The sequence below is a fragment of the Chaetura pelagica genome, unplaced genomic scaffold (assembly GCF_000747805.2).
Source record: "Chaetura pelagica isolate M959 unplaced genomic scaffold, ChaPel_1.0 scaffold222, whole genome shotgun sequence".
Classification (NCBI taxonomy): Eukaryota; Metazoa; Chordata; class Aves; order Apodiformes; family Apodidae; genus Chaetura; species Chaetura pelagica.
This window is the reverse complement of record NW_009952711.1, coordinates 9,300,856-9,321,034: the sequence shown is the minus strand read 5'-3', so window position 1 is coordinate 9,321,034 and position 20,179 is coordinate 9,300,856. Positions and strand designations below refer to the sequence as shown.

The window sequence follows — 20,179 nt, the reverse complement described above, 5'->3', positions numbered from 1 at the left end:
TTTTGTTTGGGGTTTTGTGTTGTTTTTTTTAAATAGGTGAGAAAAGACCATGGCAAAAATCCTGCTCTCTCATGAATGCAACCCAACACCTGAATAACTGAAACCAGATTTTGCCCCAATTACTGGAAAGTAATTCTTCTCCTGTCTTTATGACCTGTATTTCTCTTAATAGGAAGCTTCAACTTCATAAAAAGAAATAAAATTCAGCCCTAACTCAAAAGTAAGTTGATAGGGGGAAATTTTTTAACTTTAAAAAATACACACCCCACTCAGTGAACCTTTGAAATCTGCACATGTTTAAAAAAGAAAGAAAAAAAAAAACACACCACAGCAGCTGCAATTTGAAAAACAACACTCTGACACTAAAAATAAGTAATTTTAATCATAAGTACCTTATAGCTTATTTGCAGATAGTTGTACACTCTGAGAAGGAAAAAAAAAAAAACACCCACCCTGTAATAGGCCTTAGGTCAGCTGCATTGATTTAATGCATTACTTAGGCTGCCAGAGCAGAGGTAGAATCTCCTCGCACTGCATTAGGAGCGCCTCAAGCCTCCGTGACTCCTTTTGATCAAATCTCTGTGAAAGATGAGTGTCATGCCCTCTTCAAGCCAGCTGTGAGGGGACTGCCCTGCGACTGGAGGAGCACGCTGGAGCACACCACTCCGGGGCAGCGAGGTGAGAGCTGGCTGCAGAGGTGAGAGGCAGACACAACTTCGTACTGTAGGTCTGGAGAACACCAAGGGGGAGGATCTTATTTCACTCCCCTGTGCACAGCCTGAGCATACATCAGACCTTGAGGTGCTCAGAGTCAGACAAGAGTAAAGAGGCGTGTGATGGTTCTGCCTTAGTACTTGTACAGGCAGGAGTGTTTCCAGTACTTCTTTGTACAACTCACTGAGGGAATGGGAAACTGTTTTATAGCTCTGGAAACATAAGCACAGTAAGAATGTCTGAGGTAAGGAAAGTTCTTTGCAGTTCTATATGAATGTGTGTTTTTACTGTGCAACTTTTACTTGTGGTTATGCACTGTGGAGATATAAAAAAAATCTTGCAATGGTGTTGTTTTGGGTAATGAACAATGGAGATGAGATCTGTAAGGAGCTGTACTCTCCATTTCTTAATTACAAAGAGATACTGTGAAAGTAAAAAATAGTTTATGTAAAAAAAATCCTGTTTTTCTCTGCTGTGCACTGTAAACAACTATGACTTTTCTGTTCTACAGTAAGTAATGCAGAATTGCAGGCTGATTATAAGCAGAGCCATCACTTGTGTAATTGTTTTCCAATTGAAGTAGTAGCATGTAAATCATAAATACTTGACAATATTTAATTGTACAATTCCTCAATATACATTATTAGCAATAAAATCTGTGATTTGTGACTCAGATGTGTTCTGAGTCAAGTGCTTTAAGCAGATACATTATCATTATCATGACGTATAAATGCACTGGAGAGTAGACAACAATGTAATTTCACTACGAAGTTCTTTAGAAATCACCACTAAAGTGCAGTCTAATGTGTGCACTTTATATACAATTTATTGTTGACTATTTAGCATTGAGAAAATAAGACCAGTAATTCTTTTCTTAGGATCAGCTTGTTTGTATTTTGGGGGCGTGGGGGGAAAGGAAGGAAGAAAGGGGGGGCTTGGGGGGGGGGAAATGAGAGGGTGTTTGTGTGTGTATATGGAGGGGCTCTAGTTTTTTAAATATATTGCACTAATTAAGAGGTTAAGTGCATCAGAATGCAAGACACTAATTTATTTTTTTTCATCACATAGAAAAATAAACATGGTGTAATTGTCAGTTCATGCATAATGAGGTTTTGTTAGATGGGCTGAAGATTCAGCATTTTACTTTCTGGTTTATTAATTGGCCAAATACTTGTAGTCCTCTGTGTAATGAATCCTTGGTTTAAAAATGAGGAGAGGGCAGATCGCTAACCCAGGGGAGGGCTACTGATAACACACAGGCTGTGGTTTATCCTTCTGTAAAATCCTGTGGATTAAAAGTGACACTCTGTTTTTCCCCGCTTTCCTTTTCTTTGTTTTGTTGTTGTTTTTTGTTGTTGTTTTTAATAATGTTTTTCAGTTTGGATAACCTGGGAGTCAGGCAACATTCTGTTGTTTTGGGGATGTGGGAGAGAGAAAATGAAATAAACTGGTTTTATTTTAATTTAAAACAAACCATTGTTTGAAAGGCATTTGGCAGTCAATTTTCACATCCTAGCTGAAGTTGGAGCTTATTGTGCTCATTTAGCTGAGGTTGTTGTTCAATAGATTTCTGTATAAATTTCTGTAATTTGTGTAACTACTTGGCTTGTTGAACCTCAGGAGCTGATTGTCTTATCTTTTGGTGAGCTAACTCTGTGTTATGTTGCAAAACCTTGAGGCATGTTGTGTTTCTTCGTGTTCTGCAGTCTGCAAGTGAAGTCAGCTTCATTAGTTTCATGATGGCACATCAGTGCATGGCTGGTGTTGCCGCTTCCTTCAAGCTACTCCCGGAGCATGATCTGGGCTGCCTTGGTTTGGATAAGCTTGTAAGGATTTGTCAGCCAGATGTGACAAGATTGTCAAGAGGCAAGTAAAGAAGGAGATCTGATATTAATCAGTGCATAGCTTGGAGCCAAACTTTCTCAAATGCAGTGTAGTAACATGTTCTTCTCATTTACTGCTTCTCTTTGTGGCTGTAGAACTGCCACTGTCTGAGTTTGACGGTTAAAAGGGATGCCAGCTAATAGTCTTTAATTGTAAGGATACAATTCTAGGTGGGAAAAGATCTTATGCTTCTATTTTTAACATCCTTTCAGAAATACAGTTCTGTTTACTGCAGTTTGCTGAAAAATATGCAAGTGTTACATTAGACAAGAGTGTCTGTTTCTGTACTTTGGTTTTAAAATACTGAAATTGTGGCTCAGCTCTCAGCGCTGGAGGAGTGGGAGGTGGGGAGCCTCACTCCACTTCAGGTCATGGTGCAAAGTAGGAATAGCATTATTTTTAACTACTAACAACAGTGCGTGTTGGTTTTCTTTGTTCTAGTGACTCTAGTGATTAGAACAATATACACTGAAGAATACTTTTCTAATTTCTTTTACAGAAAAGAAAAAAAATAGGGACTTTCAAATAGTGTATCTTATATATTCCATTTGATCTATTTGCTGTTATGTATATAGTACTAATAAGGGGTTTTTTATAAGCGGTGTAAGTTTACTCTTCTGTTTTAATTAAACTCCAAAGTTTTTAATAGCTTGCAGCGTAATCAGTTATTTTAACAATAGGTGAATGTGTAAAAAGTAACTCATGTTATGGAAAATATATTTTTGTTATACTTAATATATGGATCTTTGAGTGATTGATTTTGAAAAAAGTAACTGTTTATTCTTTGAACTACCAAACCATCTAAAACCTATTCAGAACTCTAAAAAATAATGGTACCTGCAAACATATCTAAATCTGGGCAGGAGAGCTAAATCTTCACAGAAACTGGAAAAATTATCATAAATGTTGAACCACTTCACGGGCTTTACTAGAGCCGAGATGAAATTCTCCCTATTTAGGCTGCAACAAGGTTTGGCCTTTTGATGCCAGATGTCTTGGCTTCCATCTTCCGTGCCTGTTCATGGTATTGTAAAAAAAAAAAATCTGTTCATACAACATTGAGCATGTCATTCCATTTCCAATCAAGCAAACCAGTGATTTTTTTTTGTTTCCAGTAATAAAGACTTCATTGTGAAAATACTAAATACACCTCTGATGAGAACAGGAAAGTTCTAATTTTATTTTAGATTACAGTTTTTGCTACATATATGTTTTTTAAAAGACTTTTTGTTATGATTTGACATTTGATAAATGTTTTTAATGAAGATTTGAACTAGAATTTAGGTATGGATCTTGAATTCATTATTCTGGCAAAAAATTCAACAAACGCATGGAAGAACAACTATTATTTTGGCCCTCTGGGTCATCTCCTGCCCTTCCTGTCTTCAGTGGTGCAGGAACTCTCACAGCTCCTATGGGCTGGGCAGCCAGCAGTTTTCATCCTAGCAGATGCTCCAACTGAAGTTTTGCAGCAAGTGTCATCACCTTTCTTTTCTTTAGTTTTGTTTTCTTATCGTTGTGTTGCTAATTGCTATCTAAAACATCTGGTTAGGGACTGAAATTTCAATGTTCAGACTAAAAGAAAAATTATTTGAGGAATGAAGAAAAATTACAATTCCTACCAGACCTCAGTCATTTTAGAATAAAGAACAATGATGTTTTCATTCCACACTTTAAAACTATGGTAGAATTATTTCTTTAAACAAATAGGGGGGGAAAAAAAAAAGCAATTTTAACTTCAGATTTCAAATATAGCTGATTATCAGTGAGAAATTTTTCATTCAAAAGGAGCTGCTGCCTGAAGGCCAGTTAATATTACTGATTTTTAAATTGTGAAATGACCAATGGAGCTACACTGTTGCGCAAAATCTTGCATAAAACTGTAGCACCATAGATAGTATCATGTGTATGTGTACAAATACTGTTTGGGTTTAAAATTTATGAAATTGCATTAAATGAAATTGTGTAATGCTAAACATTTCAGAGAGCTTTTAATTATTTTTTTTTTTTTGTCTTTGCCCTGTAATAGGAAACTTAAAAAAATTCAAGGAGGCGTGTTTTTCGACTTTTGAGACTTAGGCAGTGGTGTGAGGAGCTGAAAAAGTTAGGATCATCTTTGAAATATTAACTCATCCACACTGCAAGCATATAACACTTTATAGTATAGTATTTACTTTTAGGTAAATGGTTAAGAGATAATTTAAAGAGGTTGCAGTTGATTTATACTAATTCGTCATTTCTTTAATAATTGTTCATTGGTGTTTATAACTCTTATTTCTTGCTAATGTCGGGCTTGAAGTTAAATTAAACTTTACTTCATGGATAGTTCTGTAGTTTCAGCATTTAACATGGTATGCATAGCATGTCAATATGGATAAATAGCGTGTGCACTATTAATTTGCTAGATTAAATATTATCTAGTGCTTTATCATAAGAAATTTCACACCATTTCCATCCAGTTACTTATCTTTACCCCTAAAGCCTGAGCATTTTTTCTCATCAGTGTGCAGCAATCTGTTACTCATTTGTGAAATGCACTAATAAGAGCGATTTTTCCTGTAAAATTGTTAAAAAGGGAAGTTACTTCAGTATCTTGTGATAGATTCTGTGTAATACTCGGCAAAATGTTTCTGCCGTGTGCAGGCTAGGGCAGATATGCCATGGGGGCTGTAGCATTGTAGTCTGTTTTAAAATCAAAAGTAAATAACAACTATAAGATAATGATAATGTGACGTGTTTCGTTCCTCAATTTGTATTTTGTGTTTTCTTTTCCAAACCAAACAGTAAAAGAGGACCTGAATACATTCCTGAGTTTGACCAAGCTGTCTGTCAGCATACACCTGTTCTTAACAAGCGAGATTAATTGCAGCATAAGCCAATGTATCTACAAGCCCATTGCAGAACAGCAAAATTAAGCTTTTTTGTCCAGGGCTTTTTGTTTAAAGAGCAGCAGTCTGAGTGTGTGTGCTTACAGGAACACACACACTTACACACATTCTTTTCTCTTTATAATTATTTTGACAGTGCCATTAACAAGAGTTGCCCTAAGGGGCCCTTTAGGGTAAGTGACATGCATGAGGAGTGATTTTCATCCCACAAGTTATGCTGTGATTAAAGTTTGGCCTTGTAGCATGCTGCCTTTCTCAGAAAAGGCTTCCTTCTGCTCCCTCACCCGGCTGCGTTGCCCGACACTGCCCCGAGCTCCTCTCCGTTAGCTGCAGGCGCTGCCACTGGACCTGAATTGGCTGTAGGATTGTGAGTCTGTGTTTAGTTTAGTCTCTTACCTCAGCTTCTTGCTCTCAGGACTTCTCTCAGTTACAAAAGCTTCTTAACACAGTGGCAATGTGTGGACTTATGGCCCGTAATTCAGTAGCCGTAAAAGCTGTATTTTAAATGCACAAGCATGGTTGGTTTGAGGGGTGGTGCCATCGTGTGAAGGTATTGCCTCATTTCAGTTCTATCTTACTGAGCTTTTTCACTTTGCCTCCCTCACTTTTTGCTTGTTTTTGAGGATGTTTTAGTAAGTTATTACAAGGACAATTAAGTATTTTTAGCTCAGGGTGCTCAAATGCACCCTCAAGAGAGATTTGGTCAAATTTTAGTCCAAAATTGGCTTTGTTCAGCCCCACTGAGGGAGACAGCAATCGGTAATACAGCTTTTGCAGAATCTGTGTTGTAAATACTCTGTTTACGTGTGTTCTCAGGCTGTGGCTGTTTAAAAGGAGGTCAGGTTTTGGTATCTGACCCCAAATAAACAATATGAATATATACATAAGGACCCAGATAATTAATGGGATGTATTCTGTGGTCTTATCTAGAAAATGTAGTCAATTTGTGGCCTTTGTGTTCTTTTAGGAGTAAAAATCATAACATGATTTCCCTACAGGGAAGGGATAAGTGGGAGTTGAGTGGTATCAGCATGAACCAAGATTTTCTGCAGAATAGGTGTAAAGTTTAACTCCTAAATGCTTGTTTGGCCTCTGAAACAAAAGCATTTTGTCCAGGTTTTTTAAAGTTTCTTGGACCGTTTGAGCTTGGTAGGAGCGTATGCGATTGGTGTGTATGGAAAACCAGCCCAGTTGTTGAGGATCCATCCTGAGGATTTAGGAACTGAGCTGTCAGGGGAACTTCATGTTCAGTAGCACTGTAAAAGGCAAGTTGTGGCCCATCTCCATCTTTCCCATCTCTCTCCTAGTTGGGCTTTTAAGGGGAGACAAGAATTTTGCTAAATTATGTTAGTAATAAGCAGTTAGTCAAATGAATCATCTAGGACTGGCCTTTTAAATGTGGCTGTTAATGGAGAAGGCTGGAGCTGTTTGGCAAGTGCTGTTTACTCTGTCACATCCATGTGCAACTTTTCTCCACTTAATTAAAAGCTCAAAATACAGAAGGTACCAGACTGTTTTCTGGACACAACACACTGTAAGGCTTGTTTGCTTTTCATGAAAGATGTTTGTTGTTACTTATTATGTTTATTAAATAAATGCATTAACAGCAGCTGTTACTTTGTAAGAAACACTTTTGTGAGATAAGATTGTGGAAATAGTGTGTGCAGCATTCAGTCCTAGGTAATTTGAAGTCTTATAAGGCCCTTTTCCTTGTTTCAAAAACTTTATGTAATTATTTATTTTAGTCTTAATATTTTTAAACTTTAGCATAGAAACAGTAGAACTTGGAACAGCCAAATGTACTTGTGTAGGTATAAATGTACATGAATGGAAATGCCTTTGTTTCAAGGGCTAAGGTTGTTAAGGGCAGGCACTGCATGTGTACTGGTAAATTACTCATCCATAACTGAGAACATTGAACATGTGGCAGAAGAAAAATCCATCAAACCTGAGCTGAACATGTGCGAGTTGTAGCATGGGTCAAGTCTACTGTGTGCAGAGGAGCTCTCAGATTGGCTTTGCCATCAGGCCTGCACACATGTAAGTGCGTTTCAGTGCACTATTGCTTGGTGAGTTTCTCCCATTTCCCAATTCCCTGAGTGTCCTCCCAACTCCACATACAGGCAGTGAAGGGTTTCCATATTCTTTCCATCCTCCAGGCATCCCATTTCCTCTTTGAAATGAGCATATCAGGAAGAAGAAAATGACCCCAAGCCTTTCCCTGAAGCTGCTGCAGGGGCCCTCTGAGTCTCCTCTGCACGCAGATTGGGATTCATAGCCTTTCTAAACTTGAAATATATTGAAACTTTCAAGGAACAATAGAAATATAAGATGCTTAGCATAAACCCTGACAGACATAATATCAACATGCAGCTCAGGCTTAATTGTTGGGCTGTGTCTTAAGTACTTATAATCATTAAGATTGGAAATGTGCTTGGCATATATTTTATTTCCAATAAACTGCAGGGAGATCAACAGAATATCAAACCCTGAAGTCTGTATTTAGGAAGAACACACACAAGGGTTAAATGTGTGCTATGGAGTAGACAGAGTGAATACAGATAGATGTGGGATTGCTGAAAAAAACCCAAATATTATAAGTGTGATACAGATAGGCATAACAGGGATGTGATTCAGTGAAAGTAAGGTGAACAAAATGTAAGTTGAGCACTTGATTAAAATCATGACAAAACTGACAAATGGTATTATTTATCAGTATAAAGTTCCCCCTGTGTCCCTAGGGGAAGTGGCAAAAGTTGCCTGACAAAAATTGGACAAAGCAAAGCTTTGCTCGTTGTATGATGTGGGAAAGTATGGCATTGACAGAGATGCTTAAGATAAGTTGTTTTTATTTTAATTTGTCTCTGCTTTCAGTGGTTGTTCAAAGGATTCAAATGCAGAAGTAATCAAATGTAACTTGGTGATGAAAAAGGAAGGCTTCTTTAATCTTTAAAATGGCAAGAAACCCGGTGGATAATGGTAAAAACAGGAAGAAAATTAACTGGACAGGAAGGCAGCTTTGCACTTTTTCTTTAGTCGAAGATGCACACAGATTTGAATCTGGCCTTTGATTTAGCTATGAACTGTACTTATAAGTTAAGGATGGTAAATGTATCCATCTCTTTACTTCTCTTGCAAATCTTTTACAAGGTGCAAGCAAGAAAAAAATTCCTAATAACCAGACATATGTCCCATGTTTAATTTTATTTCTTCAAACCATACTGAGAGCGTAATTTCTACAGATTATTCTTAATATGTGAGAAAACTGTTCCCTGTACTTTAGGAAGTAAAAAGCCTATCAAGTTTTAGCTGACTGGCAGGGAAAAAGAAAAAATACCCTAACACTTTACCAACTGATCTTCTTCCTCCATTATAAATCTTGACTCTTCCCCTGCAAATGTTCTTACTGTGGAGCCAGTGCGAGTCTATTCTGCAGAAATGGGACACATCCCAATTCTTTCCTTTATCTTTCCTATAGATTCTCACTGGAACACATTTCTTGAAGGGTTGCTGGGTAATCAAGATGAGATGGCTATGGGAAATACAGGTTGTTGCTAGAAGCCCTCAGTAAAGGGCAGTATCGTTTATATCTCACCTCATGAAAGTTTCTCTCACACATTTCTTTCCTATAACTCCTATTGCTTCTTCAAACTTGCATATTAAACTGATAGGAATTTCTAATCCCTGTTTGCAAAAGATGTTCCTGAAACATGGTGTCAATGACACCATTTTGTCAGTAATCGACCAAGCAGTGAAGCACTCGTGCTCTTCATGCAGTGGCAGTAGATTTAAAAAAAAAAAAAAAGCATTTAATAAAGTGAGAGGTAGCTTTGTGCAAAGAAGATGAGTTTTTCTTAGATATCAGAAACAAGTAAAGGTGCTGAACTTTGCGTTACTGATGCTAAATACTACCAGAGTAATCTGGGACTTCCACCTCCATTTTAGTGGTGTCTGCACTTGCAGCTCTCACAGCCAGCAGAGCACCAGGCCAGCTTTCTAGAATGAGCAGAAAACTCTAACTTGGCCCTGACAGAGTCTTCCATATTTACTTAGTTTTTAATTTATTTCCCAAGCCAAAGTGCTGTCAAACCAGAATCCACTTAACACTGAATGAGATTTGATATGGTTATTCTACCCTTCTTCTCTTGCTGCACTTTTTTAAACCTGCTGTTAGTATGGGGCAAGTGAGCATAGGTCCCAAAAGGCTTCAGGAGAACACAGATTATCTCAAACTTGCTTTCTGAAATGAAGTGTGATTATATATACCCAGAATCAGAATGAACTTGTCCCATTAGTATGTGTGTTTCTTTAGCTGTGAAGGCTGCAAAGAAACATTCAGTAACTTTTGAAGCATAATCAAAGCCACATCAATATCTAGCAAAAAAAGATGTCAGCAGTTGTGACTTGCAGGCAACAGATGTTAAGCTTTCTTTTTCGGTTATTAGTAGCTGGATCGTTTTCAGTGCCCAGTTGAATAGTTAATCTGTCTCTCTTGTAATGAGGAATCACTCGTATTAAAAATCCAATGTTCAGATTCCCACAGTCATACTGGTAAAACCACAGAAGAAGAAAGTGATGCTGATAATGGATTTGGAAAGATCCATTTGTGCGGGAGAGAGTGACTGGAAAGCAATAACAAGATCCTTGATGATAGCATAAGATTTATTTTTTTAAAACATCTGTCATATGTTTCTGGAAGATGAAACTAAATAATAGGCTTCAATGAAAGGATTGCACTTAAAAAAATTTCCACTGTAATTTCCATCTACATTTCCAATCCTTTAATTATGATTTTGAAGCTTTACATGTATGCAATATAGAAAGTTATTTCTTTGTTCTGCAGAATGAAATTATGTGTACATTCCACTTGTTGGGAAAATAAAGCTCATTCAAAGACTTGATATAATTACAGTACCTTAGAATAGGCATATTAAGGAAAGTAGGATTAACAGGCAAAAGACAAGCATATTAATCTCATGAAGTTTTGCAAAGCTTCTCTTCATTAAACTCTGATATAAGTTGATTTGGGAGATAATCAAAGTGCATCTTTTACAAGTGTCTTTTTGAGTTTAATAATGAATGAACATTTAAAATTGTGAATCTCTGATTATTTTAAATGTTAATTTTACCATATTATATATTTTCTGTGACTATGTTAAGGCAAATGTTGTTAGAAGAGTACAACTGAAGGGAAATGCTACCTACCTGAAAATCACACTTTTTTTCTGAGGGATTCTTTCAAGTAATTTTTTTAATTCAGTGGCAGATCCCTGTTCTAACTGCATCGAAGACTGGTGTCCAGAAGCAGTAATGTACTGACTTGAGAGGAGATAAATTCCATATTTAGAATAAAAGGGGAACTCCGTTTCTAATAACCACTTCTGTCTACATAAAACAAAATGTCCTCCTTTTAGGTTTTCTGGTTTTTGCATGTGCAGTCTGCTACACATATATAGGAAGATAAAACAAATGCAAGTACCATACAGAAGGAAGATTTTACGTAGAGCTGTGAAATGAAATATTTTGTTTCTTGTCTATGTACACAAATTAAGAAGAAAAAGTAGTTTTAAAGGCTCAGGACTTTTTGGTGAGCTTTGTTGCTGAGAAGTGTTAGCTTATGTATCTTTGAGAGGATCCATATATTCTGTGTGGATGCTTCTGGCTGGCATATCTGCAGAGTTAGCAAATTGTTCATTGGAACTTCCTACATAGCAGTTTGGAGTGCAGAAAAACCTGCAGAATTTACTGCAGTATCTCTTTCTTGTGTAAGTACACAAATTAAGAAGAAAAATTAGTTTTAAAGGTCAGTGGTTTGTGGAACATGTCCAAAGGAACAGGAATTTAAAAAACTTTGAAATCTCAATTAAGTTATCATCATGACAGCTTTTTTTTCATTGTGCATATTTCTGTTGGTTCTTGCAGAAAAAGGAGGTAGCCGTTTGTAATTTTGTCTGGAGGAACTGCAGAAGGTGTATAGATGCACTGTAGTGTACCAATCCTAGCAAGGTCATCTAGGGAAGGGGTGCAGGCTATGCAAGTCACAGAATATTATGTATGTAAAGAGGTAGAATACTTGAACTGTATTATTGTTTGATATCTTGTGATAGAAATGAATCATCAGCCAACTACACCTTTTTTCCCAACCATTTTGTAATAAATTTATGGCTTGTTATTGTTATATGAAAGTATTTTAGCATCTATGTGAAAATATATCCTCCATTAAAGTGAAGCAATTCAAACTGCAGTGGGGATTGATGCGGATTTTATGACTTTATGAGGAGCACAGAGGTTTTCTCAAGAATTCAGCGTTTTGCAGTGGCTCCTTTAAAAAGATTAAAGACAAAGAGATTCAGAGATTTCAATAGCCTTGTTACGACTTGTTCCAGTCCTTCAAATAAAGATGAACCTAGCATCAAGTCACTGCAGTTTGGAGGTATGCATGTAAGATAACTCCTTGATAAGCTGGCTACTGAAAGTTTAAAATTTCAGTCCAAATCCATCCATGTATAACACTAGGTGTCCCAATGTCCTGCACATACTTGTTTGTAGTAGACGTAAGTAGTGTCCTCTTCTGCCCTGAGTAAGTCAAGGTCTTCAAAGCTAAAGAAAAGCCCATTGCAAACCCCACTGAAATTGCCTTTCTCCTTTTCATTTTAAACATTTTCTGCGTCCTTCTTAGCCTGGTTGTCGAAAAACTTGGTTCTGTGTATGCTTTCCAAAAGTGGTAATGTGGGGATGCCTGCATTGGAGAGTTTACTTTTGTCTTCAAGTCTTGTCTTGCTTTTCTATGGATATTAATAAGTAGTGGAAGTCCCCATTTTGCATAAGACCCTAGGAGCAGCAGTTCCAGCCAGTATTAGGCATAACTTGCCTTATTTCATATTTGCCTCTCTGTACTTTAAAATGTAAAACATTTTGTTTTAACAACAGAAGAATGCAGACATGTTACAATTGTATAGTCTTAACTTTTTTAATCCATTGCAGACTTTCTGCACATTAATTCCTTTACTTTACCTCCCTTAATAAGTATTCTGCTTAAGCAGGAACTAATCTCAGTATCAGATCTAAGCAATGCAGAACCCTACAAATGCTTTGCTCTTTAGCAGTCCCTATGGAGCTTTAACTAGGACCTCAAAGGTGTCTGTCTGCCTTCTGCAGCAGAGAACACACAGAAGCATACATTCCAGAAAGCAAGTTTGTGTTACCCTCTTGATTAGGAATATCTGAATACTAATTTGATTTGACATATAGATGGCCTTTTTGAGAGTAAAGTGATTCACAAATTGAACTGTGCAACTGGTTGCTATCTGTTGGTGTGCTCTATTTTGCCTATTATCTTTCAAGCATTTCCCTTACAAAATATGACGGCTGTAGTCTTTGAGGAGTGGGAGTATTATTTGGTGAGCTTTGTTACTGAGAAGCAGTCATGAACTCCTGTAACTTTGAGAGGATCCATACGTTCTGGGCTGGCACCTCTGCAGAGTTGACACGTTGCTCATCAGAACTTCCTACATTGCAGTATGGAGTACAGCAAAACTTCAAGAGAATGAGACTTCCATCTGTATTTCATCTTTGTTTTCAAAAACCTTCCTAAAAAAAGTGCTCTCACATGAAGATCATAGCTTAGGTGAATGCACAAGACTATTTTATTGTTGTTGTGAAGGTGTTTCAGCAACACTTGTATGGATTTATTTACACTATGGATGTAATCAAATAATTTGCTTCCATAATATTGTGGTGTTCTAGCTGGTGATTGATTCTCTCTAAAGCAGCATTAGTCTTGCATAACTCAGATTTTACCTGGATCACTTGTACTGCATATTGATAGTTATGTGCTGGAATGTTAACTCTGTCTTCATATGGATTTTATGGGGGTATTGTATATGTGTAACCTGCATACTCTAGGTGGTGCTTATGTATTACCTGTCATCCTGTCTATTGATTTCCAGGCTATCCGATGCACTCTGGTGAGCTGTAGTTGTCAGTGTTTCAAACCTGGGAAAATAAATCAGCGACAATGTGATCAGTGCCGGCATGGATGGGTAGCACATGGTAATACTTGTTCTTACAATCTATGTAAAACCTTTTAGGATCCTCCTTTCTGTAGCATGCTTTTTGTGTCACCCCTCCCTCACCCCAATATTAGTTACATTCAATTTTATGTATCTCTTGTGACTCAAGTTTATTTACATTTTGTCATTTTATTTGCAGCCCTGAGCAAATTAAGGATTCCCAACCTCTACCCATCAAGCCAGGTAGAAATAGTTCAATCCAATGTTGTCTTTGATATCAGCAGCCTCATGCTGTATGGTACCCAAGCCATTCCTGTGCGCCTTAAAATTCTGCTAGATCGGCTTTTCAGTGTTCTGAAGCAGGAAGAGGTGATACAGATTCTCCATGCCCTGGATTGGACACTACAGGATTATATACGTGGATATGTACTGCAGGTGTGTAAATGGACTTTTTAAATATGATAGCTAAGTAGTATTTCATATTGTATTTTAACTTAATCTTATCATTGGTTCACAATGTATTAAGTGTGGTATATCTGAAAGGTGGTATAGACTTGTACAAGCTTAGTGCCAAAAAAGAAGGGGTGATTTTTGGGTCGTTACTCTCTTTTTAGTGAGGCTTAACTGAAATCTTCCTGCTTGGCTCAAACCAGTCAATGAAAGTAAACCAAGATAAGAGGAAAAAATTACTTCAGAATTTGCTCTACTATTATTTAAACAGTAAGTTTACTTTTATATAGCAGAATGATACATTAACAAATAAGCTTGCCATCATTTTAAGCACCAGGGACAATATTCATCTCTGGTGTAGTGCTACTGACCTTACTTGAGCTATATCAAGAATTAATTTGGCCCTATGTGCTTACAGTGGTGTTAGTCCTTGCTACTTTGGAAGTTACCTTTTATGTAAAGTAACATTATGATCTTACATTATGACATGAATCAATATTTAATGGTCTTGATAATCTTGCTTTTTAGTGTTAGGATTAAAAATATGGAATCAATTACCTTGAGCCTCTACCACATGAAAAATTTATAATGTTACATTCTTCATCATCTTAGAAACTCTTACATGCACTGTGAAAAATCTCAGTAGGCCATCAAATACATGTTCTGTGATAAAATATTTATTGTAGTTATTGGGAAAAGTTAGGCATAGCTACAGTTTGAAAGAACTCCAACACTCTAGCGTAATTACAGCTGTGCTCTGTGAACACTGGCAATAGATCAATACAGGTTCATTTGTTCTCTGATCTTAGTTGCTTGGGAGATTATTAAACTTGCAATGAAAGAATACTTGACTTAAATGAGGAGCTAAATCTCGGTCTGATTGCTCCCTCTCTGCTGTCTATACGTACATGATACTAACTGTTGTTCAAATAACATGTCTTAATTTTTGTGGAAAAAAGAGTCGTTTATTGGCAAGTATTACAGTCAGTTCAGAAAGAAATAATATCACTGATGTAGTAAAATTTGGAAGAAATTATTACTGAATTGGCATTAATCTCTCATTAAAGGATGGATTTTATCATTTCTCTAGAAGATCAGTTTTAGTCCCTGAAAAAATGAGAAATTGAGGAGGGTTTTTTCTTTGTCTTAATTAATGTCTGACTCATTTAAATTTTTTGGCTTTAGGATGCTTCAGGAAAGGTGCTGGATCACTGGAGCATAATGACCACTGAGGAAGAACTGGCTACTTTGCAGCAGTTTCTTCGTTTTGGAGAAACTAAGTCCATTGTAGAGTTAATGGCAATTCAAGAGAAAGAAGGGCAATCAATTATAATACCACCACCAACTGCCAATTTGGATATTAGGGCATTCATTGAGAGCTGCAATCAACACAGTCCTAATTTTTCTACTTCCTTGGACAAAATGAGTCCCACTACCATTCATCCCTTTGAGAATATTGTAAATAACATGGCTTTCATGCTGCCATTTCAGTTTTTCAGTCCAGTGCCTCCACCTTTGATAGGTTCACCACCAGAAAGACATTTGATTGAGCAAGACCATAGCAATGAAACTAAACAAGATGTTCAGATACCATTTTCTGAAAGCAGCTTCTTAACTTCTAGTTCTGCACCATTTCAAGTCGAAAATGAGCGGAGCATAAATGGTCCAGATGTCACCACTAAAACAGAAGATGATGCCCTTTTAAGTGATTCCAGTTCACATAATCCAGCAGCAAAGCTTGAAATGACAGCACTATCTCCAGAAAACAAAATGAAATCTGTTGAAAAAAATGGCACTGGGCCAAGGAAAGGGCGTGTTTTCTGCACTGCATGTGAAAAGACATTTTATGACAAAGGTACTTTGAAAATACATTACAATGCCGTTCATCTGAAGATAAAGCACAAATGCACAATTGAGGGCTGCAATATGGTGTTCAGCTCTTTGCGCAGCCGAAATCGTCACAGTGCAAATCCGAACCCCAGACTCCATATGCCAATGAATAGAAATAATAGGGATAAAGATCTAAGAAATGGTTTGACCATTGCTGCACCTGGAGATAGTAAAAGGACAGAATTTACAATTTTAACTCCGGATAGCAGAACTATTACCAGCTATGCCAGCTCTTGTACAGACTCGAAGGGTCAGGCTGGATTTCCCAGTATTGGACAGAATGGTGTCCTCTTTCCAAACCTGAAGACAGTTCAGCCTGTTCTTCCTTTTTATCGTAGTCCAGTCGCACCAGCTGAGCTTGCTAATACTCCAGGTACTCTTCCTTCTCTGCCTCTGGTTTCTTCCTCAATACCAGAACAGCTTGTTTCAAATGAATTGCCATTTGATATGCTACCCAAGAAGAAGTCTCGTAAATCGAGTATGCCCATTAAGATAGAGAAAGAAGCTGTTGAGACACCTAATGAAAGTAGTGATGTTGCCAGTTCTGAAGATGATACACGTCTGCAAGTGGTAAGCGATGGAGAGCTTGAGACCTGTGAGCATAAGATAGAGAAGCGGGTGAGCGACAGGGTGGAAAAGCACCCCCATTCAGGTAATTCATGGAAATCTGTCTCTGGGGTAGAGGGCCCAAAGTATTTTGAATCTGTCTTTGCGCCAAATAACAAATACATCAAGGATATCTCTGAGAATGAATTGCATCACTGTGAGAAAGAGGTTAAACCAGAAGAAAGCCAACCATTAAAAATAGTTTCCCATGAGATTGTATACGAAGATCCAAAACACCACCACAATGATGTTCTAAAACCAATGACTGAACCCCCCATGTATATTAAAGAGCAGTCAAAGCGCAGGATTCCTAAAAATGACTGCCCTGAATTGCAACAGCACTTGCTGGCCGGGGGCTTTTTCAGCACTTTGTCAAACAGGGGTGCTGCCATTCCTTGTTTTGAAGACTCTAAAGATATGGATCATGTCAGTCAACATGCACTAGGGATTCAGAAGGAAGAAAGCCGTTTCCATTGTGACATCTGTATGAAGACTTTTAAAAACCCTTACAGTGTAAAAATGCATTTTAAAAATGTACATCTCAAAGAAATGCATATTTGCACAGTTGAGGGCTGTAATGCTGCTTTCCCTTCTCGTAGAAGTCGAGACAGGTAAGAAAATTCTAAACAAAATTGTATTTATTTTACCATCACAATGGAGCCTAATTTGAAATTAAAATGAGTGTTTGAGCAATGGAACCTGCAAAGATTTTCTGTTTCTCCTCATATAACAGGTACGATAACTTGTCAGAACATTCATGAAATGAAAATCCATTGAAAGAAACATTTCCTTTTCACTAGACTTCGAGGTATTAAATAAAGCCATGAAAATTTCATAACCGATAAAGACTGCAGTAGTTGAAAGAATACTTTAGAATACAAAGGGAAAGCCACAAGGGTATGATTTAATCAATTCATGTAGATGTGTGTGTGGACTTATATGTTTAATATGTATTTTCATGTGTATTTTAATGTATACAGTGTTCTTTAATGAAGAAGCAATGAGATCAATTCAAGAAATGCTCACTTTCCCTTGTCCGTGCTTTACTGAAGGATTTTGAACAGGCTGGTGGGAAAAGCCCATAAGAAAAGCAGGATTACACTATGTCAGAAACACAACTAACACGATGCAGAGCTAGTTAACTAACACTATCTGGAGTCTATCCACATTGGTAGTGCTTTTATATGAGATTACAAACTAATTCCTAAACTGTATCATGAGCTTGATTCAGTTTACTGTGAGCTGCAGTGTTGTCTTGCTGTAAATCATTTGATTTCAGTCTATTATGCACGTAGGCTGAGAAACCAGAGCAGAAGCTTTATCCTTGACCATCAGTTGTGTCCAAATTGATAAGTGATAGATACGAATCCTGTTAAAGTGTGACTACATGTTGTAAGTTTTCTAATTCTCCTGTAACAGTGTTACAGCAGCTTTTGGCTGCAGGAAATGTGCCTGGATAGTAGTTCAGAGTGATACAAGGTTTAGGTTGTCTGTAATCTGCTAGGAGTGCTGGAGCCAGCTGATGGAGTCCAGAGAGAGGATGAGCCAGTCTCTCAGGACTGGCCTCTGCATCTGAAATGCACAGACTCATCTGCTGCTGGCAGGGCTTCATACCCTGATCTGCTGCCTGCATCTTCCCAGATGTGAATTCCTCTCCTCTGTAGTTGTGATATGGGCCACAGGAAAGAAGGCCAGCAGTAGGATTTGCAGCCACATGCTACAAATTCCTTCCCACACCAATAGTCAACTTTTAACATAGGCACTTTTGGAAGATGGTTTATTTACTCAACTTAAAAAAAAACAAAAAAAAACTCACAAGAAAGTTCACGAACTTTGTGCAAAACTATTGTTATTTAGAACAACTTTGCAGATGTTTCTAGACTTTAATGTACAGTGCTGTGACAGCAAGTGCTAAGCATTTCTGTGCCTTTTTGAACAGTTCATGGTTTGTATTAAACCATGATGGCAAGGGGAAAAACAAATGTTTTTCCTGTCTTGCAATAAACGGAATCTTCTAGCCAGAGCCTAGAAGTTCCCAGTGAGTTGATCAATAGTATTCAGTGAGGAGCAGTGATTTTGTGTGTTTTGTTAGTTTTAAACCCCAAGATGTTTGTTTGAAAACTGCAAGTTGCATAAAATGCAATATTCCTTTCTTTAGGAAATTCCTTACAAGGAGAATCTCTGTACTGATGTGTGCAGCTGCATTTTGGCACATGGTTACAGTACTAGAGCTCATCAATACATTTTGCAGATTCAGGTGTTACTCCTTTCCTGCTTTGTCCATTGGGAAGGAATCTTTATTTCTTAGCCTCTGCAGTCTATTCTCTCATCTCAGCTCAGTATATACAGGTTTTTAGTCTGTCCCCCAGCTCTTTTTAGGCCGGCACTAGATCTAGTGAAGCAGACTGGTATCCACAGTGCAGGAGAGAAGCTGAAACATTGTTTTTTGTAGTTATTTCTGATATATGCCAGTGCAAGCAAGTTCATATGAGTAAATAATCTGTGCACTCCCAGTGTTGCAGCTGGTCAAATTAGAAGTATAAAGTTCATATGTGCTACTAAATACTGATTTTTTTTATTTATTAATGATTGTTATGAAACAACTGTGAAGTGAGGTGAAACACTTTCTTGCTAAGCTTGTCTTTGTTCTTCTAGACATAGTTCAAACCTAAATCTTCATCATAAGCTTCTGACTAAAGATACACTGGAATTCAACCACCATTTCAATGCAACATACCTCTTGAAAGACATGGCTAAGGAGTTTTGTCAAGATGTCTCTTTAAAACAACATGTTGGACATACTTCTGTAATCTTCAAAGGAATGAACAGAACAGGCAGCTTGGTCTTTCCAATGAGCAAAATTGGAGAACCCTGTTCTGAGAGTTATGGATACGATCCATTGAATGATGGAGCTGTTCTGGATCTGAGCACTACTTCCAGCATTAAATCTGAGAGCAGTGCTCATTCTTCTTGGGATTCCGACGGAGGAAGTGAAATATGCACCGTGCCCATGGATGATAGTGATGAAAGCTGTGAAGGACCCAGCCTAATGCCCAATGATGAACTCTACCAAGACTGTTCTTTAATTGAGAAAGCTAATCAAAACTTTCCAAATTTACCTTCCAGTTTGCCAATAACTTGTCATATATGTCAAAAAACTTACAGTAATAAAGGAACTTTCAGGGCTCATTATAAAACTGTGCATCTCCGCCAGCTCCACAAATGTAAAGTCCCAGGTTGCAACACCATGTTCTCATCTGTTCGCAGTCGGAACAGGCACAGTCAAAACCCTAACCTGCACAAAAGTCTGGCTGGGTCACCAACTAGCCTACAGTAAGATCATGCTGATCTTAATTTATTTCTACTAAGAATTAATCATTTCAATTAAGGAATGTGTTAACATTAGTTTTATTTAAACTTATTTGACTTCTAGCCCATTCAACAACCACGATCAAATTCTTTTCTCCTGTGTGTGCTCTCCAGCAGTTTTGTTTGTAAAAGCTTGGTGCTGTAGTTGTTGTGCAATTGTTTGATAAGTAGCTGAAGCTTCTGAAAGGAAAATAAAGCATCTGAAAAATGGGGGAAATATGGAGACACTAACTGAAGTATTTTTGATACCTGTGAAGTATTACTTACTAACAATAGGAGCTTCAAATGAGAACCATCATCCCTTGTGTTTACATGTTAAATGATTTATTATCTCATGTAAGAAATGAGTAATGATTTGGGTAAGTT

The 20,179-nt window shown here is 37.4% G+C and overlaps 1 protein-coding gene across 1 annotated transcript; it reads left to right on the top strand.

The window, feature by feature from the left end:
* The first annotated feature begins 813 nt into the window (after nt 1–813).
* Nucleotides 814–19,781, top strand: BNC1 (basonuclin 1). The gene is made up of 5 exons (XM_009994479.1): nt 814–958; nt 13,436–13,538; nt 13,698–13,933; nt 15,134–17,055; nt 19,100–19,781. The coding sequence occupies exons 1-5, from the start codon at nt 950–952 to the stop codon at nt 19,779–19,781; spliced, it is 2,952 nt and encodes a 983-aa protein (XP_009992781.1). The 5' UTR covers nt 814–949.
* The last annotated feature ends 398 nt before the right edge of the window (nt 19,782–20,179 follow it).